This window comes from Phocoena phocoena, chromosome 6 (assembly GCF_963924675.1).
Source record: "Phocoena phocoena chromosome 6, mPhoPho1.1, whole genome shotgun sequence".
Taxonomy (NCBI): domain Eukaryota; kingdom Metazoa; phylum Chordata; class Mammalia; order Artiodactyla; family Phocoenidae; genus Phocoena; species Phocoena phocoena.
In genome coordinates, this window is record NC_089224.1 from 12,501,082 (window position 1) to 12,526,733 (window position 25,652).

At 37.1% G+C, this 25,652-nt stretch overlaps 1 protein-coding gene across 2 annotated transcripts in view; it reads right to left on the reverse strand.

Annotated features, from left to right (window-relative positions):
* The window catches only part of PPP2R2A (protein phosphatase 2 regulatory subunit Balpha), an 83,998-nt gene that overhangs the window by 2,255 nt on the left and 56,091 nt on the right, over nucleotides 1–25,652 (reverse strand). For both annotated transcript variants that reach the window (XM_065878419.1, XM_065878418.1), the window contains 6 exons: nucleotides 14,045–14,210; nucleotides 7,991–8,103; nucleotides 7,091–7,268; nucleotides 4,920–5,084; nucleotides 3,826–3,995; nucleotides 1,241–1,332 (listed from right to left, as the gene is read on the reverse strand). In XM_065878419.1, coding sequence (XP_065734491.1) covers nucleotides 1,241–1,332; nucleotides 3,826–3,995; nucleotides 4,920–5,084; nucleotides 7,091–7,268; nucleotides 7,991–8,103; nucleotides 14,045–14,210 — 884 coding nt within the window. The remainder of the gene's footprint in view (nucleotides 1–1,240; nucleotides 1,333–3,825; nucleotides 3,996–4,919; nucleotides 5,085–7,090; nucleotides 7,269–7,990; nucleotides 8,104–14,044; nucleotides 14,211–25,652) is intronic.

Consider the following 25,652-nt stretch of genomic DNA (forward strand, 5'->3'; position numbering starts at 1 on the left):
TTTTCCAAATTAAAGGAGACTAATGAGATGTGAAAATTAAATGAAACATATACTTTTGGATTGGATACCAGATTTTTTTTCTCTGCTAGAAAGGACATCATTGAGAGAACTCGTGTTATTTATGGGGATCTGTAGATTAGACAGCAGTACTGCATCAATACAAATTTTTCTGCTTTAGATGCCTATACTGTCATTATATACGAGAGTCTTTCAAAAAAAATTTTTTTATGTTAAGGGAAATAAGTTTTCCTGACAATGGAACACGACGTTTAAACACTACGAGGACGAGCTGGCTGTAGCACTGCGTCATATCCTGCTCCACCAGTGTCGCCTTCCCTTTCCTGTCTCCTTGACGCCTCGGGTGAGCAGTGGCGTTCAGAGACGAAGCCTGCTTGCTCCTACTCCAGGTGTGCTGTGGCCAGCCTACAGGGCCTCATATTATAATCAGATAAAAACAATTTTAAAAATCAGACAAATTATCCAAGTTCTATTATAGTCAAAAGCACCATGAAACCTGACTTAAAACTATTGTTGAATACTCATTAATGAGTACCTTGAAAGCAAGTTTAATAATTCCAGAATTATGTTTTCTTTTACTATTATCTGTTCTATTGGAACATAATAAATAAATACTGACATTTAAAAATGGAATGATTAAGACTTATTTATCCTTCGAAATAATGGTACACATTTTGATGAAGTTGTGGATTATAAAAAGCTTAATTACTCATGGTAATATGGTTAAAATAATACATGGTAATTACCTCTTCTCTTCTATGAGGTATTAATGTAGTACCTGGAAAAACCAGTGTGTAACGCTGCAAATGAAGTTATCTACTGCTTAAATATTTCTAAAAACAATTTAATAGCAAAGTAACAACCAAACTGAAATTTCACCATTTTAATCACTGGCATGTCAAAAATGTGATTGATCTGGTTCATAAAAGATAAAGTTTAAAATTTATATCGTAATATATCTAGAATTTTTTGGGATACTTTCACATTTACTAGTGAAACATAATGTTTAATTTTTATCTGCCAATACTGCTGTAAGATTACTAAATTTATTTCAAGGAAACCCTAGGGAAAATGAAGTTGGTAAATGTAATTTATGTCGGTTTAAAGACAGGTTGGCCGTTAGTAAATGTAGCAACCATACTAGGAGTGAAATAGTAAATTTCTCTCCTCTAATGAAATTCAATTTGAATAAGGGGTTCAGTTCAAATTAAAATCAATTTACCTGTCAGATCCATTCCAACAACATTCAAATTTGTCAAATATGCAGTCATTTTCATATAGTGAACAAAGTTTACTTCTGAGGTATTCATGCACCTGGGGAAAAAACAAATACATATGTATACTTAGCTTACACCTTAAGATCTGCTGCTCTTGAAATTAGAAAATGGTTTTAAAAATCTATATATTTTTAAGGCATGTACAAACATGTATACATACCTTTTAGTCTCATTAAAACTCTATTCTCAAAACAAACAAACAAAAAAACTCAGTTCTCTGAGAAACAGTAAAGGTATTTTATCCATCTGATCCGCCTTCCATGAACACACATTTTCCTCTTGTACAATAGAGAAAAATACCCTTCTGGGCATGGCACATGTACTCTTTACAAGCTCGACTGAAATATTTAGGCCAGAAAACATTTAAAACTGGCACAGATAAGAGACTAATTAAAGAATATTATAGCAATATTTGAATTTGCTAACACTTGATTTTCAGCCCATTAATTGATAAAAAACATTCAATACTGTGGCTTTACTTCCTTTTTAACTACCATTTTTGGGGCATAAATAACTGAAGCCTACAATACCTTATTAAGTGCATACGTTATGCATTGCATGACCCTGCCCTAGTTTGGTGATAAATTATATGGTTATTCCAGGTATGTGTTACGGAAATATGTGATATACTTATTAATTATACAATATCAAAAGATAATGAAAATGTAGCTCTGTTTTTTGAAGTATAATTCTATGTTTACTCACTAGTATTTCACAAAGGGATCAACTAGAAAATAAATTGGTTACATAAAAAGTATTCTGAGAAATGATACAATTCTATATTAATATTACTAAATTACAAAGGACAGTTCCAAAGTATTTGTTGTGATCATAAGGAAAAAAAACAAGTTTCTGTCTCACTACTATTCTTTTTTACTTAAAGGGAACCTTAAAAAGAAGTAATGATAGAAAAGAGTAGGTACCTTGGGACTTCCCTGATGGCACAGTGGTTAAGAATCCACCTGCCAATGCAGGGGACACGGGTTCAAGCCCTGGTCCAGGAAGATCCCACATGCCGCGGAGCAACTAAGCCCGTGCGCCACAACTACTGAGCCTGCACTCTAGAGCCCACAAGCCACAACTACTGAGCCCATGTGCCACAACTACTGAAGCCCGCGCGCCTAGAGCCCATGCTCCGCAACAAGAGAAGCCACCGCGATGAGAAGCCCACGCACCGCAACAAAGAGTAGCCCCTGCTCCCTGCAACTAGAGAAAGCCCACGTGCAGCAACGAAGACCCAATGCAGCCATAAATAAATAAATAAATAAAATTTTAAAAAAGAGTAGGTACCTTCTCAATGCTTAGAATTCTCTATGAAACAACCTAAAGTCACTTTAACTGTCCATTTCAATTACACATATTCAATAATAGCTGAATCTGCATATGCTACATTTGAGCATGATGTGACTCTACTCGCAATCACTAATCTAGTACAGCATAGGTAGAAAAACTGCAAATCAGGTAAAACAGGTAAATCATGATCATTCAGCCAAGTTTTAGAGTGCACATACAGGGTTTCTCACCAAACAATGTAAGAGAATGAAGTTAAGGTTCAGACCAATTATTCTCAGTGGGAATGGGGTGGTGGTGGTGATAGTGATGGTGGTGCGGATCACTAGGAGATAGATCAGAATCTCGGCAGTTACACAAATGTAATTTAAAAACAAAGCAGTACTGTATCCCTTTGTTGTTTCAATGTAGCATTTATTTTGAAATTTCAAATACCATTAAGGAGACTCTTAAGTGGTTCATGTTTGTCAAAGAGGATTAAAAAGTTTGAGAAACATCCTTCTAATTTTACTGAGAACATACAACGTAAAGAAGGTACCATTTATAAATTCTGTGTTCCTAAAGCAGTGTTAAATGTTTTCTACACTGCAGCTTAGGGCATAACACAGGTTTCTACTGGCCCCCCGACCCTGTTCCCAGCTGTGCACATCTTCATTCTCTTCTCCAAAAGAAAGGGATCCACGGTAGTGGCTTGGCTGACAAGAAGAGAATCCAAACTGACATCCTACAACAGAAAGGCAGCTCCTAAAGCTGTCTGCTGGGTTCTCACAAGTCCTTCTCCTTTAGGTTAAGACAACAGTTATTAGCCAAAAGGAGAATGCCAGTTCACTTGACTGGGCACACCAAAGCTAAGCTCTAGTTCAACTAGCACGATCCAGACTCCATCCAGGACACCTCGACTAGGACTGACCATTCTCCCCAATCCTCTTCCCCCAGACCTTGATAGAGACCGTAATTCCATCCTCACTTTAAATGTAGATAACAGGGGAAAAAAGTTATTACCGAACCAAAGTGGTAGCTTTACACTTTAAAACTGAATACACAAACACAACCTATAAAAGTATGTATAAATTTAACATAAGCAAAGGCAGTGTACTCATGGATCCTGAAGGGAAAAGCCTCATGGTGAGCACGCACTGCACTGTACTGGGATTAACACATAGCACAAAATCCTTCTCTACAAACACTTAAAAGTAAGTAAACAGGTTATATACTCACTGAAAGAAAAAATTGCAAATACCTGGTATGTTTCCACAGGCCTGTTTTCCATATTTAAGTCCCAAATTTTGACTGACAAATAGTCTCTAGTCATCATATATCGACCACTATGGCTGAATTTTACATCAGAAATTGAAGAGATGATTTCAGAAAAAAAAGACCTGTTACTCGGATCTTCAGGTTCTTCAAACACTAAAAACAAGCAAAATAGGAGGGCTGAGGGCAATTTGTAAATATTCTGGCTTGGACAAAGCATTCACTCAAAACACCATTCATCAACTTCCTAAGAGTGAGCTAAAAATGGCAGGGTAATAAAGAACCGAAAAACATCTCTCTGGCTATAAGAACATACCCTCCCTGAGAGTTTCTTAAGAGAATGAGAGTGACTTAGTACTGAAGTTGGAGATGCAAAAGGACGTATGTAGCACAGCACCTTCCAAAGTCATTTGGCTAATTCAGCAGAACCAGACTCACTCCAGATGTCTGACTTCAGTGCACCAATCTGAGGTCCTGCATATACCTCACTGACTTTGCCTGTACTGTCACCATGAGAAACACACCATCCTCACCATTCCAACTCATACCCACATTTTATTTTTTTAGTGGCCTGGTAAAATTATTTTGATAAGCAGCACGTACCAATCTTAATGAGTTTTTAAAATCTTCAACAACTTGAAGATAAGAATACTGCAATCCTTTAATTTTTTTAACCTGGTACTTTTCAAACTTGTTTAAGCCAAAGAAACCTCATCTCAGAAGAAATCTTCCTAGGAAGCTCAAAACATAAAGGAAGAAAGGAAGGGAGGGAACAAAAGAGAGAAGGGAAGCAGGGAAGAAAGGAACTGCTCTACTTGAATACACGACTGGAGAACCCAACTCAAGTTCCCAAGGAATAGCGTTCCATTAAAAATACATCCACTGGGACTCAACAGACATGCCCCCAAGACAGCCTTCTATGCTCTTCCAGTAGAATAACCTATAATCCCTCATGTCGAGTCAGACAGCTTACCAAAGGAACAGGAGGTTTAAGACTTGTAAACCTATGTAAACGTAGTTACCATGTCTGAAGACAAACAGAAAATGTTATCATTTGAAAACAAGATGCAATAAACTTACGTTTAGAATGCCTATCACAGAGGGCGGATGCCCTCATGTCACATAACCGAATAGTTCCTTTACTGCTGCTGTATACAAATGTGTTACAACTGTTTGGATGGAATTCTGCTGCTGTAATCACCTCTGTCAGCTCCTCCATATTGGCAGGCTTGATATCCACAATATCTGGACAGCATTTTATTAAGGAATTTCCACTTAGAAAAAAGGTCAAGCATAATTTTATGTTTTTCAAATCTAAAATTCATTCACAGACTTAAGCACAACTATTAATTCTAAACTGCATATTACTACTTCCATGAGTATAAATCCCAGAGGGATCAAAACTCTTAATGCTTGAAAAAAAGTCTGAGACGAAAACACGGGCGAATTTTAAATCACCTTAGAATGTAGAGGTCTTTTTTTTCTGAGTATGATACAAACCCCAGAAGCCATAAGAAAAAGACTGACACACCATCTTCCTAAATATTAAGAACTTAGTGTACACTCCAAACAAAACAAAAGGAAAAATCTGTACAGTGGCAAAAAAGGGAAACTGTTCGCACACAAACAATGGAGCTGATTTACTTGATGTCGAGAAGGTGCTTTAAAAACAAAGAAATTCCAATAAGAATATAGGCAAATCCAACGAAAAAATATGGAAAAGAAATATAAGTGGTTGATAAATATGAAAACATGCTCAAATCTACTCAGGATGAAAGAAGTGAATCAAAATGAGAAGTTTTCACTAACTAGACTGCTAAAGGTATAGGAAAACAGGCTCTTTTATACACTATAAACATACCTCATTTCATTGTGCTTCGCTTTTATTGAGCTTCACAGATATTGCATTTTTTTATAAATTGAAGTTTTGTAGCAACCCTGCATCTAGCAAGTCTATCAGTGCCATTTTTCCAACTGCATTTGCTCACTTTGTGTCTCTGTCACATTTTGGTTATTATCACAATATTTCAAACTTTTACATTATTATTACATTTGTTATGGTGATCTGTGATCTTTGATGTCACTGTTGTAATTGTTTTGGGGTGCCATGAACTGTGCCCACAAGATGGTGAATTTAGTCAATTGCTGAAAGGACAACCAAGGGCTTAGAACATTACATAAACTTAGTTGATAAAGCAGCAGCAAGGTTTGAGGGTACTGACTCCAGTTCTGAAGGGAAGTTCTACTGTGGGTGAAATGCTGTTAAAACAGCACTGCAGACTACAGAGAGAGCATTCATGAAAGGAAGAGTCAAAACTGACGTGGCAAACTTTGCTGTTGTCTTATTTCAAAGAAGTTGCCACAGCTCCTCCACCCTTCAGCAGCCACCACTACAGGTATGCCTGTATTGGTAGAGTATGAATAATAGTAGAGTGTTAATTTTTCAAATGATACCTATTTGGAAAGACATACATTAATACTAGTTATAATAACTAACATTTATCAAGAACTTAAAAACAAACATATATACATTTCTATATTTATACGTATATAGTATATGTGTGTGTATATATCTCATATATCACACACTTGTATATGCACAGAAAAATTTCAGGATAACATAAACAATGAAAATGAGGTTTGGGAAAGTATTTATACTGCCATGCATCATGACTTGTATGAATTTCTTTTTCCAATCTTATTTTTATAATTAAAAACATTTTTTAAGAATAATACTCCAGGGCTTCCCTGGTGGCGCAGTGGTTGAGAGTCCGCCTGCCGATGCAGGGGACACGGGTTCATGCCCTGGTCCAGGAAGATCCCACATGCCGCAGAGCGGCTGGGCCCGTGAGCCATGGCCGCTGAGCCTGCGCGTCCGGAGCCTGTGCTCCGCAACGGGAGAGGCCACAACAGTGAGAGGCCCACGTACTGCAAAAAAAAAAAAGAAGAATACTCCACATATTTGTTTCTGTTACAAGAAACAGCTATTTAAAAAATTTTCTATTTTCATAGGTACAACCAGATGAATTCCTTAAAATTCTAAGAATCTAATTTTTAAATTGATACATTATGCTTTTTATCAAATAACTTCAGCCAGTGTTTAATCACTTAAACACAAAGAAAAAATGGTCTAAAGTAAGAAGCTACTGTAAAAAGAATCAAAACACACTAAGGAGAGATGAAAATAAATCCAGTATGGGCACAACATGCATTCTTTACCAAACACCAAAAAAAAGAAACCAAATGGATACTAAAACTCCTGTCTGTAATTTCCAGGTGCCAAAGATTAATCCGCAAATCATCTGCAGATAAATACGTTTCGTAATCACTATTAATAGAAATTGAGTTGATGTGATATGTATGAGCATTGGCAAATATTCGTCGTGGACTCGCCTCAACCATTAGATCCATGGGCCTAAAGACCGGCACCTGTCAACAAGACACATGAAAAACCGTTGATTACAAAATGTTTATTGTTTACAAAAGCACTGAAGGTCTAGAATACTTCATTACTCCAGTTTTTGAGGGAACACAAAACAGTATAATATTACACAGATTTAGTTTTATAAAGCAACTGATGTTTGCTTATTTAAAGTGTTAAAATGGGAAGAAAAATGAAAAATCTGGAAAATTTACCTTCTTTTACAGATAGCAGTACGAGAATTTGCAGTTTTTCCCAGTTTCAATCTTTTGCTTGAAAGACTTGCAAAGCTAATAAATGTTTATAATTTAAAGTGGCTAAAAAGGAAATTAGCCCAAAGCATCTAATTCTTGGTATTTTTTAAATTGCAACTAGAAGATTTAGTCCATTTCTACTTTTTTTGATCTCCAAAGAAAGTTAACCTTGAAACTTAACCTTCTAACAGCTGACAATCAAACCACGAGAGCAAAAGAGAGTATGGTGGCACAGTATAAAACACAGGCTTGTGCTGACTCCTGGTTCAGCCCCTGACCACAGTGAAATCTCTCTGTAGATCAGGGTCTGTTTAAAATTTGAGTTATTAATGTTCTATCTGGTTACCGAATCTTGGGAAAGAGCAGACTGTAATTATTCCTATTGATGTTCTGCCGAGTATCTATAATATATAACAGGAATACAAAACGTTATTCATCAGAATTAGAACCTTTTTTTTTTTTTTTAATGTACTTACACGTAGTGTAGTGACTGTAGTAGGATCTCTATACCTTCCATCTTCCTCTTTCAAGTTATACCCTTCTGGTCTTTTGTCCCTTTCACTGATTTTCCATAATTTTATTGTTTTATCTGGGGAGAAAATAAAGAAAGTCCTCAAAAAAAAAAATTAAAACTGATAGAAGAAGAACACTTTAAGATATATTTAAACACACCATTTCGTAACCCAAGAGTAAAATCCGTGATCTGACTTAATAGAAAACAAATTTCCTGCTACCAGATGAATAAAAACATCCATACACAGAAAAACAGTACAGAAATTGCACATTTATGTTAATGGCACTTGTAAAATTCCATTTGATATTAAAATCAAGTCACAGCCAGGTCCTTATCCTTCAAAAATAATTAAACCTAAAGGGAAAAAATTGTATATTTATGTACATATAAACACATATATGTCTATACATATATACAAACATATATATATATAATGCTTAATATTTAATTTTGCCAGGAGATGGAAATAACCTAAGTGTCCATCATCGGATGAATGGATAAAGAAGATGTGGCACATATATACAATGGAATATTACTCAGCCATAAACAGAAATGAAATTGAGCTATTTGTAATGAAGTGGATGGACCTAGAGTCTGTCATACAGAGTGAAGTAAGTCATAAAGAGAAAGACAGGGGCTTCCCTGGTGGCGCAGTGGTTGAGAGTCTGCCTGCCGATGCAGGCTCAGTGGCCACGGCTCATGGGCCCAGCCGCTCCACGGCATGTGGGATCTTCCCAGACCGGGACATGAACCTGTGTCCCCTGCATCGGCAGGCGGACTCTCAACCACTGTGCCACCAGGGAAGCCCAATAAGCTTTAATTTTGAAGTAAGTTTAGAGTTACAGAGAAGTTGCAGAGTGTTTCCATATACCCTTCACCCAGTTTTTTCTAATGTCAGCATCTTATGCAACCTCAGTACATTTGTTAAAACTAAGAAATTAACATTCTACATTACGATTAACTAAACTCCAGACTTGACTCTGATTTCACCAGGTTTTCCACTAACGCCTCTTTTCTGTTCCAGGATCCAAATAACACTATTAGCTGTCAAGCTTCCTTAGTCTCTCTGACTTTACCAATTTCTCAGACTTTCCTTAGTTTTCTTCACCCTGACTGTTCTGAGAAGCAGTGGCGAGGTATTGTGTAGAATGTCCCTGAACTGGGTATGTCTGCTCTTTCCTCATGATCAGACTGGGATCATGGGTTTTTAGGAAGAGCCCAGAGGCGAAGCGAGTGTATACATAGCACCAACGTGACTTTTCCGCTGGTGATGTTAGATCTGATCACTTGGTTAAGGCAGTAACTGCCAGGTTTCACTACTTCCCCATTGCCATACTCTATTCTTTGGAAGTGAGTCACTAAGTCCAGTCTACACTTAAAAGGACAATTAAGTTACAGTTCCTGCACTGAGGAATCTCTGTCCACATATTATTTGTAATTCTCCTTTGTAACAAGCATTCCTTCTCCCCACTTATTTATTCAATCAACCATTTATATCACTATGGACTCAAGCACGTTTATTTAATATTATACTTTGTGTTACAATCCTGAAACTACACTTATAAAAGTATCACATTCTTAATGGTCCTTCATAAGCAAATGGGTATAACACAATTTGAAAAAGCAGTGCATAAAGGCACCATAGAACTCTGTCATAGAGAGGTAGCAGGGACTCCTCCAGCCTGGCCACCCCTCTCTGCCTGGTGCAGAAGAGCATGCTACGCTGCCCCTGTGGGTGCCCTTTGCAGAGATGACATGTACACAGAGAAAAACTGCTAAGTTTACTAACTTGTAACCTAGTATTTCATCTCAACCCTCTGTAATCTTGTTTTTCAGTTATACTGCAGTTAAGTTATATGTGTTTTCTATGTGCTATTTAGTTTATATATATTTATATAATTTAGGTAAAGGATGATATATTTTAGAATATTTAACCTGACCCCAAATCTGTAATATAAACGAGCCAAGATCTGAATTCTACATTTTGGGAGAAATTATCACCTAAATATGATAAGGATGACACACACACACCCCCGGGTACATACACATCCCCATGATTATCTTATGGCCTGTTCAAATTTTTCATCCTTACTAAAGATCCAAATAAATCACGATATACTTATCAAACATAAGAAATAAGACGTAATTAGTGTTTGTGGTTCCTAGTAGTGTTATAGGAAGGAAATTCTAAAAAAAAAAAAAGAAAGAAGAAAACTTGGGTAAACAGATTTTTAAAGCAAATTAAACTTCAAAACAAAAATTTTAAAGTGATAAAATTTGTAACTTAAGAGACTTTTTACAACCTTTAATGGCATAAACAAAGGATCCAGAAGTACTACACAATTTTAGTGCAGTGCCTGGGAACAAGGCAGGTCAGGAATTTTTAAAAAATCAAAATTCTTATGCTCTACAGTAGCGACCTTTTTATCTGGAGTTTTTGGTCCACAGTTAGAGGTACATGAGAGTAATCAAACTCCATAAAACTGCATGCAAGATTATGTGAATATACTCATTTTCTGTGAAGGGGATTATTAGATTCCTCAAAGAGAACTGTTGCTTCCAAAAAGTTAAGAACCACTGCTCTGCACTGTTTCCCTGCACTGTGAACACTGATAACTAAAGAAGTCCACAACCCCAGCACCCCCCTCACCAGAGGGTCAGACCAGGGAGAACCATGCCACCAACTCTCCTCTGTGGGTGTGCAGCTTTTACATAAAATCCAAAAAGCTTCTTAATAATAAGCTGTTAAAACACAACCTGTTTACGAGTGAACTTTGTGTTATTCATATATTCAAGGACCTGGGTCAACAGATTGCAATGTAGAGAAACTGAGGAGAATTCAGAGAAAGGCAAAAGAAGACTAAAGAGAAAGAGAAAGAGACCACTTGAAGAAACATTGTGAATAAGTTATAAGAAGGTGACTATTAAGTTATTTAAGTAAAAACAATCTGGGAGGGCTTCCCTGGTGGCGCAGTGGTTGAGAGTCTGCCTGCCGGGGCAGGGGACACGGGTTCCTGCCCCGGTCCGGGAAGATCCCACATGCCGTGGAGCAGCTGGGCACGTGTGCCATGGCCGCTGAGCCTGCGCGTCCGGAGCCTGTGCTCCGCAACGGGAGAGGCCACAACAGTGAGAGGCCCGTGTACCAAAAAAAAAAAAAAAAAAAAAAAAGAAAACAATCTGGGAAACACTGAACAGTTTGTGATGATCATGGAAAGCCAATACAAAGATGAAAGTAAGATTAATTTGGGTTATTCAAAGCTGGAACGTTTGGTCCTATTTTCCACTGCTCTCCCCAGTAGTTTCTAATCTTTTTGTGAGTATAAGACCTGTGGGGGGAAAAGGTACTATTATGCTATATCTCAGAGAATACTATACGAAGTAACAGAAAGATACTGCTCAGATTTAACAGAAGTTGACATTTTTCCATATTTGCTTTCTCTCTTTTCAAAGAATAAAGCTTTTCAGATACAGATTTTTAAGTCCTACTCCTCTCATCCTTTTTCCTATCTCACCATGCCCAGACACAGCAGTTTGTAAAATGTCCATACTTGTTCTAGCCTTCCACAATGGACTCTACTTTTAGCACAAAAAATACAGCCCTCACCCCAAAATTTGTATTTTACTTAGTATTCATTAACAACAAAAAGACAAGAACCTACAATGCATTGTGTAGTGTCCTTTAAAATAATTTGTATTATTAATCAACGATTTTTCAAATTTACACAGGAATCCTATTTGGGAAACTCTGTTGATTCTGTCTACAGAAAAATATTACATAGATTCACATAACCCGACCCAACAACTGCAATTTCCAGTGGTTTCTCCTTCCACTGAGCTTTTGTAGAGTTTGGTGTCTAGAAAGGCTCGCCTGGTTAAATGATGCCTTATCTCAAATCACAGAGGAGCACATGGAAACCTGCATGGAAGACATGTGTGGATATAAATAAGGACTGAAAGAGATTTAAGATTTAATCCATAAGTGAACTGAAGTGGGATTTGCTTCCAAATAATACTGAGAAGGAGGGGGAGGAGAAGTACCTGAGAAACAACTGGTGATGAACTGAGAAGTACTGAAGCTGGGTGTTGGGTATATGGGGCTTCATTATTCTGCTTCAGCTTGTACTTTAAAAATTCCCCTCTAGGGCTTCCCTGGTGGTGCAGTGGTTGAGAGTCCCGCCTGCTGATGCATGGGACACGGGTTCGTGCCCTGGTCTGGGAAGATCCCACATGTCACGGAGCAACTAAGCACGTGCGCCACAACTACTGAGTCTGTGAGCCACAACTACCGAGACCGCGTGTCTACAGCCCATGCTCTGCAACAAGAGAAGCCACCGCAATGAGAAGCCCGCACACTGCAACGAAGAGTAGCCCCTGCTCGCCGCAACTAGAGAAAGCCCACATACAGCAACGAAGACCCTACGCGGCCAAAAATTAATTAATCAATTAATTTTTTTTAAAAAGTGAACCGCCAAAATTACTAAGAGCCAACACACTTCCTGGAACATTTACTTCCAAAGCAGAAACTACGTAAATGGTATAATTACATATTATTTGTGTCAAAGAGCAGTATCTGAAGTGCTATTTGAAATAACTTAGTTACCTATGTAAATTAAAACTGAACCAAGATTAGAAGCCAACATGTGACATGAGTAAACATATAACCTCCATCTAGGATGCTCTACGTTACAAGCTTTAAATCATTATTTCTATTTATTTTTCTTTTGGTAAGAAGAGAGGGGAATGCAATTTATGTGAAAAGAGAGGGGGGTAGATGGTACAGATTTCAATGGACTTGTTAGGGAGAGCTTTGACAATCAGAAAAATTGGCATCTAAGAGGAAGCAAACATTTATGTTGTCAGCTAGTGGCATCATTCTGGGGAATGCATTTCCAATAATTGGATACAATGGGTGATAAGGACTAAGGTGGATGAGGGCAGCACTTAATGCTGTCTACCGGGTCACCCCCGAAGTCACTTGACTTTACATTCTGCAAGTGCTAAAGAATGGTGAGGTCTAGGTGCTAAAATCTGATCTTATTAACACCGAAGGGATGAGAAAATGAGAGGTTTTCCCCATTGTGCCAGCCTCAAAAAACTTTTAATCTAAATTTTTACAGACTATGGCTACCCAGAACACCTGGACGTAACCCTCAATCACTCTAATGCTTCTCTTTAGACTCAAATCCACAGGGATAAACCAGGTCACAACAACTCATGTGAAAAAAATTTAGAAGAACAAAAGAAATGACCCACTTCTTAACCTGTCATAAAGGACTTTAAATTCTGGTAGAGTCATTATATAATTCTAACTCTCACTTAATAACGTTTCCTGAACAAACAAAACAGTATAAGAAGCATCTTCTTACAGCCATAAATAAGGCTCGCTGGGAAGAAGGCAATGAGTCAACTCCGGTTTGTGTCCTTCTTGGATGGGGATCAAGTAAGAAGAGCGTTCTCCTAGAGAGTATCCTGGAATGGGGGCCGTCCTTTGACAGAGTGTTTTGTATTTACAGTTTGAAATACTCTTTGGAGAGTTAGGCACACTTAAAAAGGAAGAGGAAAGGCAATTAATATTTACTGAGCACTCACTATGTACACTAGGAGTCACCACATCGGCTCCTCACAGCCGTACTGTAACACAGATATTACCATCTCCAGTTTGCAGATGAGAGAAACTTGATTCAGTGTTAGTAACCTGCCCAAGACGACTAAGCCAAGAAGTGGCAGAAACAGGATCTGACCCAAACTGAATGGTAAAGCTCGTTCTTCTCACTACAAACTGTGTGGACTAAAAGAAGTGGACGCCTGAGGATCTCTTTCATAGAATTTAAAAACTAAAAGACAATAAAAAAGGGAAGACAATAAAGAAGAGTTTACATTCTATATAGGGAAAAAATATTTCCAAATGTCTATTTGCGGAGATCTCTTAACAACTACTCCGCTTTGAAAAAGGGAAAGCATCCTACAGGCTTATGTGTACATACTGGGCATATGAAAAGAAAAACTTTACACTTACCATTGGTAGACAATAAAAACTGAGCAGCATTTTTCTGGGGTAACCACCTAATTTTGTTGATCTTTTCTTCTATTTCTAAACTTTTCAAGTAGTCAAACTCTGGTTCATGGCTCTGAAAGGTGCTGTAAACATTATATTCTCCTCTGCTATGAGACTGGATTTTGTTCTAAAATGGAAACAAAAATATTTGGACCAGTTGAGAAATATTTCAAATTAATCAAACATATAATCAATTCCAACAGACCCTGAATCTTATATACATTATATTGTTTTTTATACTTAAAGGTTTTCAAGGAATAAATACAAATGCTTAAAAGAAAAAAAAGGAAAAGCTAAATAAAGCCTAATAATTAGGCCCAATTCATGAGGAAAAGTGTTATTAAAATACAGATCATTTTGCTGATTACTTTACCTTTGTATATGACATAGTACAGAGGACTACTGAGCATACATGACAAAAAGTAAAGATTAAATAAGAAAAGCTCATCAGGAACAGCTGGCTGAGGCACACCTTCTTTCTCTGCCCACTGTTTTAAGGATCAATTCTCTATCTGTTACTTAACATGATGTATTGTCCTCTTCCTTTCCCTTTCTCATGCCTGCCTTTAGGTCAATTCACTGCTGAAAAACTCTTTAAGAGAAGAGCTCTCATAAATGCAACAGCACATCTGACCCCAACCCCCCGCCACCCAAGACCAGAGTTACAGGGCTCTATTCCCCACTGAGCCCACATTCAGCAATACCCAGCAGGCCTCACCCCATCAACAACTGCGTACCCTCCTTGAATTATCTTTCTTATATTATGAGCCTAGCACACACCAACGATTTATTTCACTTAGTATCAGTGTGAGTGAATATAATTTAAGCTATTGGATAAAGAGACTACCTGTGAACTTCTTCAGTTAACACTACCTTAGCAAAAATGAGAATTATAACCATGTTCAGAATTTTACCTTTTAATCCATCATCACATAATCAAAAACCTTTCCACCAAAAACATTAAATGTCTAGTTCAAAAAACCAATGGAAAAATAGTTTAAAAGATATTATTTATAATGAACTGTTTTAAGTAAAAGTGAATTAGCAAATGAAACGTTTAAGATTACTTGATAATAAGAATGACCTGTTAGTCACTATTATTATTTCTCCTTATAAAAAGCAAACTATTGAATCATCATCTTGTAAGTGTATGTTTTGGGTTGTTTTTTTCCAGTAGCTTAATCATCTGGATCGATCATTCATGGTTACAGTTGTATGTGGGTCCTCTGACAGTAGTATCAATTATTACTGAGTGGGTTTGCCAATACTGAGAATGCAGAGCATACCATAGAACATAATCCACACTGGGGATATGGAAAGGGTAAAAATCAAACTCAGAACCTTGGTCTCATTACCATACTCTTACACCAAATCTGATAACCTAACCCATTTAATGTGTACATGCTAATATCTCACAAGAAGAAATTCTGTAAGTCTTCCATTGAAAGTTACTCAGTCTCTAAACGTTTGTCATGTTACTCTCCAAAAAAAGCTACAATATAATGCAGTGTTTTTAACTTAAGCTAGAGACTACAGTACTATGTACACTAGGTCCCAGAGGTACAGAGAAATTTAATAACACAGAATCTCTAACTTCTGGTAACTTGTGTGTGTGAAACTTTAGTCAAAAGTAGAAATTAAAGTCCATATAATTCAGGTAAGCAAAACAAAGAGCCAAGGTAAGCAAGGCCAAGGTATATGCAGAAACTAGGTTTATCAGGGTCTGTATTTGATGATAAGGAAAAGCACAACCATATAAAAATATTTTCTACAACAGAAAAATAACATCATCCTTAAGACTCAAGAATAACCAAACGGGTCTAAACATGATCTATTACATGATTCAGAAACAAAATCATTGGAGGTGTTTGGCCGTCTCAATGGATTGCAAGAAGCACTGTTTCTTTCCGACAGGAAAAAAAAAAAAAAAAAAAAAATATATATATATATGTATGTATATATATACACACACACACCCCACACAAGGAGAAAGTTACAGCTAACAAGTTAAAGATACATGACGCATGTGCACTCTCTCCTGAAACTATGCTAAAATTACAGTGAATTTTTAAAGACAATGGATAAGAACAAAAAAATAACAGGAGAGATGACAGCAGCAGTAACAAATGAAAGATGTCATAAAACAGATGCCATAAAACAATGACTGACTTAACGAACTGCAGAGCCGGACCCTAGAAGACAGTGGGATTTTCCCTAAAACATGGGGAGGGATGTTTACATTATAATGGTTACGACAGCACTGTTCTCTGCATGAACTAAGTACACCAAGCAAACGAAAAAAAGGAACATAATCCCATGTCCTCCAACACTGTGCCACTCGAACAAGAATGCATCAAAGTCAAAGAAGGCTATTTTATTTTTGTTTTAAAAACTCTCCTACAATCAGAGAGAATCATGATACATTCTAGAATGCTTCAATATTTGGGTTTTTCTTGCACAGCTTTCCAGAGTCTATTTTCTTAACCACACAATCTATTTATGTGAAATCTTCTTAATGAATTTAGAAATGCTTCATCCCAACACCTGTAATAGTATCTGGCATATAACAGGCATTCAATAAAAATTTTCTAAATGAACAAAAATAAAAGCAAAAAGAATGAATAAAAGGTGGCACTAGTATGGTAAAGGGAAGCTGGAATTAACCTGGCAAATGGAGTATGGTGCAGAAATTACGAAGAATGGGTTAGATGCACACACAGCAAGACAGAAGGTTCTCAGAAACACAGCTCTTAGTGATAAAGTAGGACACAGAATGAGGTGCAAGACAGAGTATTCTTCACGTACATTAAAAAAACACAGTCCACAAAAACAAAATCACATACTTCAACATGGACACAAACAGAAGCCACAAATACATAAAGGATACTATATCATGATCAAGTTTTAAAGCCACAATGAAGACAGTGTGGTGCTCACATGAGAACTGACAAATATACCAATGGAATAGAACAGATGGCCCAGAAACAGGCCTGAATTTGGACAAAAGTGGCACTGCTGAGCCAGGATGGTCTTCTCACTAAATAGTTTTTGGTTAATTGGCTATTCATATATAATAAAACAAACCCTGACCCCTACTACACCTCAAGCCACTCATGTAAACTGATTCCAGGTGAATCAGAAATATAAATGTGAATATGTCTAGTACAACACTGTCCAAGAGAGCTTTCCGCAAATAGCCTGTATCTGTGCTGTCCAATATGGTAGCCACTAGCCACATGTGGTTACTGAGCACCTGAAATGTAGCTACTGTGACTAAGGAAGTGAACTTTAAATTTTACTTAATTTTAATTAATTAAAATTTAAATAGCCACAGGGATCTACTAACTACCATACTAGAGAGCACAGATCTAAAAGATAACAGAAATGCAGATCTTCCTGGACCTTGGGGTAGAGAAGTATTTCTTATACAGGACAGAAAAAGCAGTTAAGTCTAGAGAAAACATTGATAAACTGAATTATATTAATATTAATAACCTCTATTTGTCAAAAGATACCATTCAGAAAAAATGAAAAGGTGAGTCACAGAGTGGAAGATACTTCCAACAAACACAACTGACAAAGGGTTCATATATTCAAAAAGTGCAAAAAGCCTACAAATCAATAAGAAAAATGACAAACAACCCAGCAGAAAACAAGTGCAAGAGATTTCAGTAGGCACTTCACAAAAGATGATATCCAATGGCCAATAAACACATAAAAAGATGCTGAACCTTGGCGTTAATCAAGAAAAGTACAAATTAAAACCACCATAAGATACCCTCATAACCTCCCAATGTTTAAATTTTAAAGTTACTGACAATACAAAGCATTGGCAAAGATGTGGAACAGCCAGAATTTTCATATATTGTTCATGAGAATAAAATTGGCAGAACCACTTTTTACTGTGTTGTCTACTAAAACTAAATGCCTACCCCCCATGACATGATAATTTCATGCATGACAATGTGCACCAAAAAATCTGCTCAAGAGTGTTCGCAGCAGCATTATTAAGCCATGAACTGAAACAACCACAATGTCTGCATCTATTTATAACAGAGTGGACAAATTGTGGTAGTTTTACAAAAGAACGTTATATAGCAACGAAAGTGAGCAAATTATTACACAAACATAAACTGAGCAAAAAGGCCAGACATAAAATACTTACTGTAGATTCCATTTATAAAAAGTTCTATAACTACAAGCCAAACTAAGTGTTAGAAGACAGGCTTACAAGGGGAGGAAAGAGAAAGGAATGACTGGGAAGGGGAATGAGAAGGGTTAAAGGAAGGATGGGAAGTTCTGTGTGTGATAATCCACTAGTGTTTTGTGCACTTTTCTGTGTATATTTCAATACAGCTTTTAAAAAAATGCAGCATAGAAACTGTGCAGCCACTTTGAAAACTGTATGGGCGTTCCTCAAAAAAGTAAAAAAATAGGGTTTCTCTGGTGACGCAGTGGTTAAGAATCCGCCTGCCAATGCAGGGGACACAGGTTCGAGCCCTGGTCCGGGAAGATCCCACCTGCCACGGAGCAACTAAGCCTGTGCACCACAACTACTGAAGCCCGTGCGCCTAGAGCCCGTGAGCCACAACTACTGAAGCCCGTGCGCCTAGAGCCTGTGAGCCACAACTACTGCAGCCCGTGTGCCTAGAGCCCGTGCTCTGCAACAAGAGAAGCCACCACAATGAGACGCCTGCACAATGCAACAAAGAGTAGCCCCCGCTCACCGCAAGTAGAGAAAGCCCGCACACAGCAACGAAGACCCAGCACAGCCAAAAATAAATAAATTTATTAAAAAAAAAAAAAAAGTACTTCCCTAGCGTTCCAGTGGTTAAGACTCCACGTTTCCACTGCAGGGGGCACAGGTTCGATCCGCTGTCAGGGAACTAAAATCCTGCATGCCACGAGGCACAGATGGGGAAAAAAAAAAAAAGAACTACCATACGATCCAGCAATCTGGTATATATCCAAAATAATTGAAAACAGAATCTCAAATGAGATTATTCACAATAGCTAAGAAGTGGAAACAACCTAAATGTCCATCGACTGATAAATGAATAAAGAAAATGTGGTGTGTGTGTGTATAATATACATTTAATGGAATATTATTCAGCCTTAAAAAAAAAAAAGGAACTCCTGTCATAGGCTACAACATGGATGAACCTTAAGGACATTATGCCAAGTGAAATAAGCCAGTCAAAAATGACAAATACTGCATAATTCCACTTATACGGGGTATCTAAAGTAGTCAACCTCAACAGAAACAGAAATGGTGACTGCCAGGGACTGGAGGGAGGAAGAAGGAAGTTGCTGTTCGGTGGGTACAGAGTTTCAGTTATACAGAACTGGGGGGTTCTGTTGCATAACAATGTATATGTGGTTGGCAAAATTGTATTGTACACATGGATATTTTGCCACAATTAAATAACAAACAGCACACAAAAACAAAATACAAATTATAAGAACACATTCAAATGGTTATCTATGAAGGGAGAGGTGCATGGGAGAATGGGAGCACATTATGCAAATAAGTTAACATACGTGTGACTACACACATGCGTGCACGTGTTTGTTTACTTAAAGAAAGGGCCTCGCCATGATCTATAATGGTAGTGTCATGAACTCAAGTATGCCCCTGAGGTTCAGACAAGCCAAAACAGAATATAAAACAGCAGTAAAATCCAATGATGTTTGAGCCAAACAAACATTTGGAAAGAGAATTAGAACTTCATTTCTTACACAAAAATAAATTCCAGAGGGAATAATTAAAAGTAAATAAAAGCAGCCAAAAGAAAGTACAATGGCAAATTTCTATATAATTCTGAAGTGAAAAAGAGCTTCTAAGTATAAAAATGAAAGCAAAGAGCAGAGAAAGGTGGACGTCTGTCCAACTAGGAAGAATATTTAAAGGTTAAAAAAAAGTATACTGGGGGAAAAGTGCATCTTAAGACAACAGGTTACTATCTTTCATGTGTAAAAGGTCCTTAAAAATAAGTAGGAAAAATATTAACACCCTCCTCTGAAAGATGAAAAGGTCATTTACCTAAAAAATGATCAGTAAATAAATATATGTGTAACTACTCATCATCATTAGTATTCAAAATTAAGGAATAATATTTTGCCTTTAAACTGATGAAGAATAAAAAAACATGATAATGACCATTGTTTTAATGATGAGAATATGGACAAAGTCATACACTACTGAGAGAAGTATAAATTTACACAGCTTTTCTGGAGGATAATTTGTCCATACTTATTTTTTTTTTTTTTTTTGCCGTACGCGGGCCTCTCACTGCTGTGGCCTCTCCCGTTGCAGAGCACAGGCTCCGGACGCGCAGGCTCAGCGGCCATGGCTCATGGGCCCAGCCGCTCCGCGGCATGTGGGATCTTCCCGGATCGGGGCATGACCCCGTGTCCCCTGCATTGGCAGGCGGACTCTCAATCGCTGCGCCACCAGGGAAGCCCTGTCCATACTTATTGAAAGCCTTAAAAAGGTACTCAACAATTCCACTTCAAAGTATAACCTAATGAAAAACAATGATGCAAAGATGTATGAACAACCTAAGTCAAGTAAATTATGAAATGCTATAGAGCCAATTAAATTCACACGGAGATCAATGTTTCTCAACCATGTTAATTTATGCGCAATGCTCCCTTGCTAATTAATACCTTCTGCAGATCCCACAAGCTACATGTTTGTTAAACTGTGTCATTTAAGTTATAAAGACAGACTATGATTCTTCCAAATGACACATGCACTTCTTTCCACTCAGGGTTTGCAATAGTCTCTTCACTTCCCTGACTGAGACTGAGATTAATGCAAGAAAACATTAGAAGTTACAGAATGATACATACAACATGATACTTTTTCTACAAAACAAAGTAGAGCCCCAGAATAAACACAGATACATAAACTGATCTCTATTCATGTGATGAGATGATTTTGGATTTTTATCTTATTCTTTGTGGAAATGATACACAGTTTTCATATTTTCCACGATAAACATATTAAGAATAATCAAGAGTTAAAAATGACTTCTTTGAAGGAACATCACTTGATGTTCTATAACAGCTAATTCTAAATATATAAAAAACTGCCTTGTGTTTTTACTGACTTCCTCTGCCTTAAATGAAACTCTGTGAAAATACAGAAAATATTTACTTTGCTCCTAGACCAAAACATAAAAAAATGTTAGGAAACATTAAATGTATTTTCCTTTGATCACATAAAAATGAGGAAAAAAAGGACTTTTTTTTTTTTTTTTTTTTTGCGGTATGTGGGCCTCACTGTTGTGGCCTCTCCCGTTGCGGAGCACAGGCTCAGCGGCCATGGCTCACGGGCCCAGCCGCCCCGCGGCATGTGGGATCTTCCCGGACAGGGGCACGAACCCGTGTCCCCTGCATCAGCAGGCGGACTCTCAACCACTGCGCTACCATGGAACCCCCCAAAAAAGGACATTTTTAAGCTTCCAAATAGAACACTAAGAAAACTTACTGTTTTTTAATGCTCCTTTAATTCTATTACTTGTTAGAGACAACCATTTGTTTTATATTTCAAAATGTAGTTGACCCTTGAACAACATGGGGGTTATGGGTGCCAAAATCTAAAATAGTCAATGTGCTATTATTCAGATTATCTAACTACCCAGGATAATTTATTTCTAAAGCATGACACAGAATAAGAGCAGGGCATAGGGCAAAAAATTTTAATTACTGGGAATATTACGAGGTAAACTGAGACTAGCAATCTGGATAACAGATGGCTGAACAAGAGGGATGGCTGGCTGGATGAATAAATACAAATGAGGACTAGAACCCAGGTCTTTAAACGTGCAGGTCTCTCAAACTCCTTCCAACTTTTCCTTCTCTAAGCCTCTATAGAGAAAACACCATACCTTAATGGCTACTATTAAAAAGTCTGATAAGTACTTTTCTCATTACTACAAAGTTAATGAAACTGATTTTCTTGTGTGATTTATACCACTTAGGCTCATTACTTAGAGGAGTAAGATTCTTTTTTCATTGTGGATATTCATCCCAATTTATACAGAATTAGCTTTTTTTTTACCCGCTTGACTAGCTGTGTGATCTTAGAGAAGACATTTATCTTCACTAAATCTCAATTCATTTATAAATCTGTAATAAATTGAGACATAGTAAGTGTGCATAACATCTTCGTTATTTTACTGTGAAGATTAATAAGATTTAGGGAGCTTGGCAGAGGGTCTGGCATATAAACTGTTGTTGCTATACCCATGTCAGAATGGGAAAAGCAATGGACAGGGAATCGGGATATAAGGGTTCTAGAGCAAGGGTTCACTTCTTTGATAACTGTACGACTTTCCACGAGTAAACCTGCTGTCTGAGCCCCCCAGTTTCTTTATTGGTAAAAAGAGATTGCATTACCAGAGGTTACAAATTTGGGGCCCACAGACTACTCAACTCCCAACGGTCCATGGGATTTTATAAACTCGGATGTGGTAGAAATTTACATGTTATTTTTACTAATCTCTAGCTGAAATTCAGCATTTCTTTCAATTATGGATGTAGCAGCAGGCCACAGTATTAGCAATACCATGACTTTGTCACTATAGAAATGACATGTTTTAAAATCACACTTCAGCTGTTAGTCACAAAAAAACATATTGCTCAAAAATAAGTATTTTTAATAAATTGAAAAATATATTTCAATAGTTTCCTTCACAATCCTATGTATTTTATGCAATTGAAACATTCTTGAGAAGTCCACAGACTTTACCAGGCTACTGAAGGAAGCTACGGTACAGAAAGGATTAAGAACCCCTGCAAACCCTATAAATTTTAGCTCTTAATTTCTATGAACACACCATATACATATAAAGTTCAAAACAGGCAAAACAAATTCACAGTTAGTTCGGGATAGGGGGGTAGTAGTGACAGGATAGAGAGGCTTCTGGAGTGCCAGTAATATCCCATTTCTTGACCCAGATGATAGTTACACAAATGTATTTGTTGTGAAAATCCATAGAACTGTACACATATAATTCTATGCATTTTTCTATATGCATGATCTATCTTGGAAAAACAGTTTAAACATATTTTTAGATAAGATAGACTTGAAGCTGTATTTTGGAGCTTCATTATCCTGGTATTGGAATGCAGTCAATTTTAATTTTCTAACAGGTTAAGTCCCCAAAGGAGTTTATTAAAAGTAAGTAAGTAACTAAGTAAGTAAGTAAATGAATAAATAAATAAATAAATAAAAAGAGGAAAAGTGACGGTGTCTCTCTGGCTTCCAGAAATTCTGACTTGGTGGTTTTGAAGTGCAATCTAGGAATCTGCATTTTAACATTCTGGTTAAAATTTTTAGGTGGTTAGCTGCACTTTTAGGTGATCCTAACATTTTGTACTCTGAAAGCACAACCTTAGATTAAAAAATTGAATGAAAAATGAAGACAGGTAAAGCCCGGTAGCTTAGAAAAGGAAGCTTATTTTATAGATATTTTGATTTGGAAGAAACCACAGTGGTAGTATTTTCTTGAACTTCTCATATTCTTTCCACAATATTCCTGACAGATGGGCATCCAATTCTTGTGTACTTATTTCCATACACAAAATAAACTAATCTCTTCTTCCACATGAATCCCTAAGTTACAAGACTCTTCGTAGTCTCTTCTCCTGGCTTTACAGCCTTAGTCCCTTCAACCATTCCTCTCCAATGTCTCTAAATCTGCTATTCTGCTTGGCACACAGTAAGTACTATGTTAAGTGAACGGTGCCACATCACTCTAAAACAGTAGGATCTGTCCCTTCACTTAAACAACTGACTAAACCAAGCCCTTTCTATAAACGATATTGAATTCTGTTAAACCACATCTTGATTTTGAGTCCCATTCCAGTCTTTCTAAATAATTCAGAAAGGGAATACAAACATATTAACAATACTATCCATCTTTTGAGATAAGCACACTAAGCTTTCTTCTGTACTCTGTTAAGGAGTTTTGGGAATACCACATTAAGAACAAAAAAATGAGAAAGAAATCCTAGAAAGTAACCAGCAGTCACAGAAAACAGAAAACAAACGCTGCATAATGATCCAGAAAGCAATCAGAAAGGAACCACCTCTCTGCTCACTTTTATCCTTAACTGTCCCTTAAAAATATCAACCCTCCCCCAACACTTTAGCTTATCATGTATATCAAAAAGCCTCAGAGGAACTTGAAGAAGTTCTGAGCAATCCAAAGCCAATAGGAAATCAACTACCTCAACAACTACTGATCACCTAATATGAGCACCCATGGAAACAAAGATCCCTTAAAAACTACGGAACACCACAACGTAACAGCTGCATGGAATCTCCCTCCAAATTATCATTATCAGAAGGAATGTATCCCACCATCCACTTTGTTGTCAAAAGCCATTATATACAAGCTGTGAAAATTAGTAAGATGGGTCAGTTATTTCAGGACATGCTATAAAGAACACTGGATTAGACTCAAAATTTTGGACTCTGACCATGTGATGCACAGGATGCCTAAAATCGATTTACCCTTGTGCCTCAATTTCTCTACACACCCTGCTTCTATCACAGAGATTCTGTCAAATAGAAAACTATTCAAACGTGTTAGTTATAAAAATACTATTAAATAACAGCAGAAAATGTTACAGGAACACCAGGCTGAAATATACTCGAACTGAATGAAGACCCTGTTTATTGACCACCCAGTTTCTCTGCCTGGGAAACAGATGGACAGGCAGCAGAAGTGTGCCCGACAGGATGACAGGAAGGGGACCTGCCACACCTGAAGGGTAAAAGTGAGACAGACAGGTGGGTTAAAGATGTCAAAGTTTGATGTGCAAGGTTCACTGCTGCTACAGTATGATCTTTTCTTCTTAATTAAGGGCAATAAAAAGAGTGAGTGGAAATACATAAATCTCCAGTCAAGTGAGTTTTAGCCAGGAACGCTGACACTGCAGACGCGATAGTTCAAGCAGCATTGTGCTTTGCAAAGAGAGCTAGCATCATCATCAGGGTCTAAGAAATGCTCACTTGTTAAGCGCCAGTGTACCTTGGAATGTATGTATAACAGCTGTGATTGTTAGAAAAGGCTGGATTAAAATTTAGAGATCCAAGTTCTAATCCCAGAGTTTTGCTATTAAACTAAGCAATATACCTTTGTTATGTAAACTTTTGCTAGGATTTACCTAAATATTAGGAAAAGACTATCTCTAGGCTTTCTTCCAGTTTTTAAACTGTAACACTATTTTACAGATGTATAGCTAAAACTCATAAAATCTAACCTAAATATGTTAGGTATTGATATAAATGTAAGGTACACACATTTATAACCAATGACAGAGACACTGAATGTCCTGAAGACAGCATTATATTAGAAGCTCCAGTATAAGATGGGGCTTAAAAATGTGGAAAATATATTAGGTAAAATGCATCAGATTAATATTAACAAGATCAAGTTTCAAGAGGGAAAGCCAACAATTACCATCTTTGTTATTTAATCTATCCCTTAAAAAATACACTGATATTTACATTAAATAATTTTCAAAAGACACGCTACTAATCTGAGTTTCC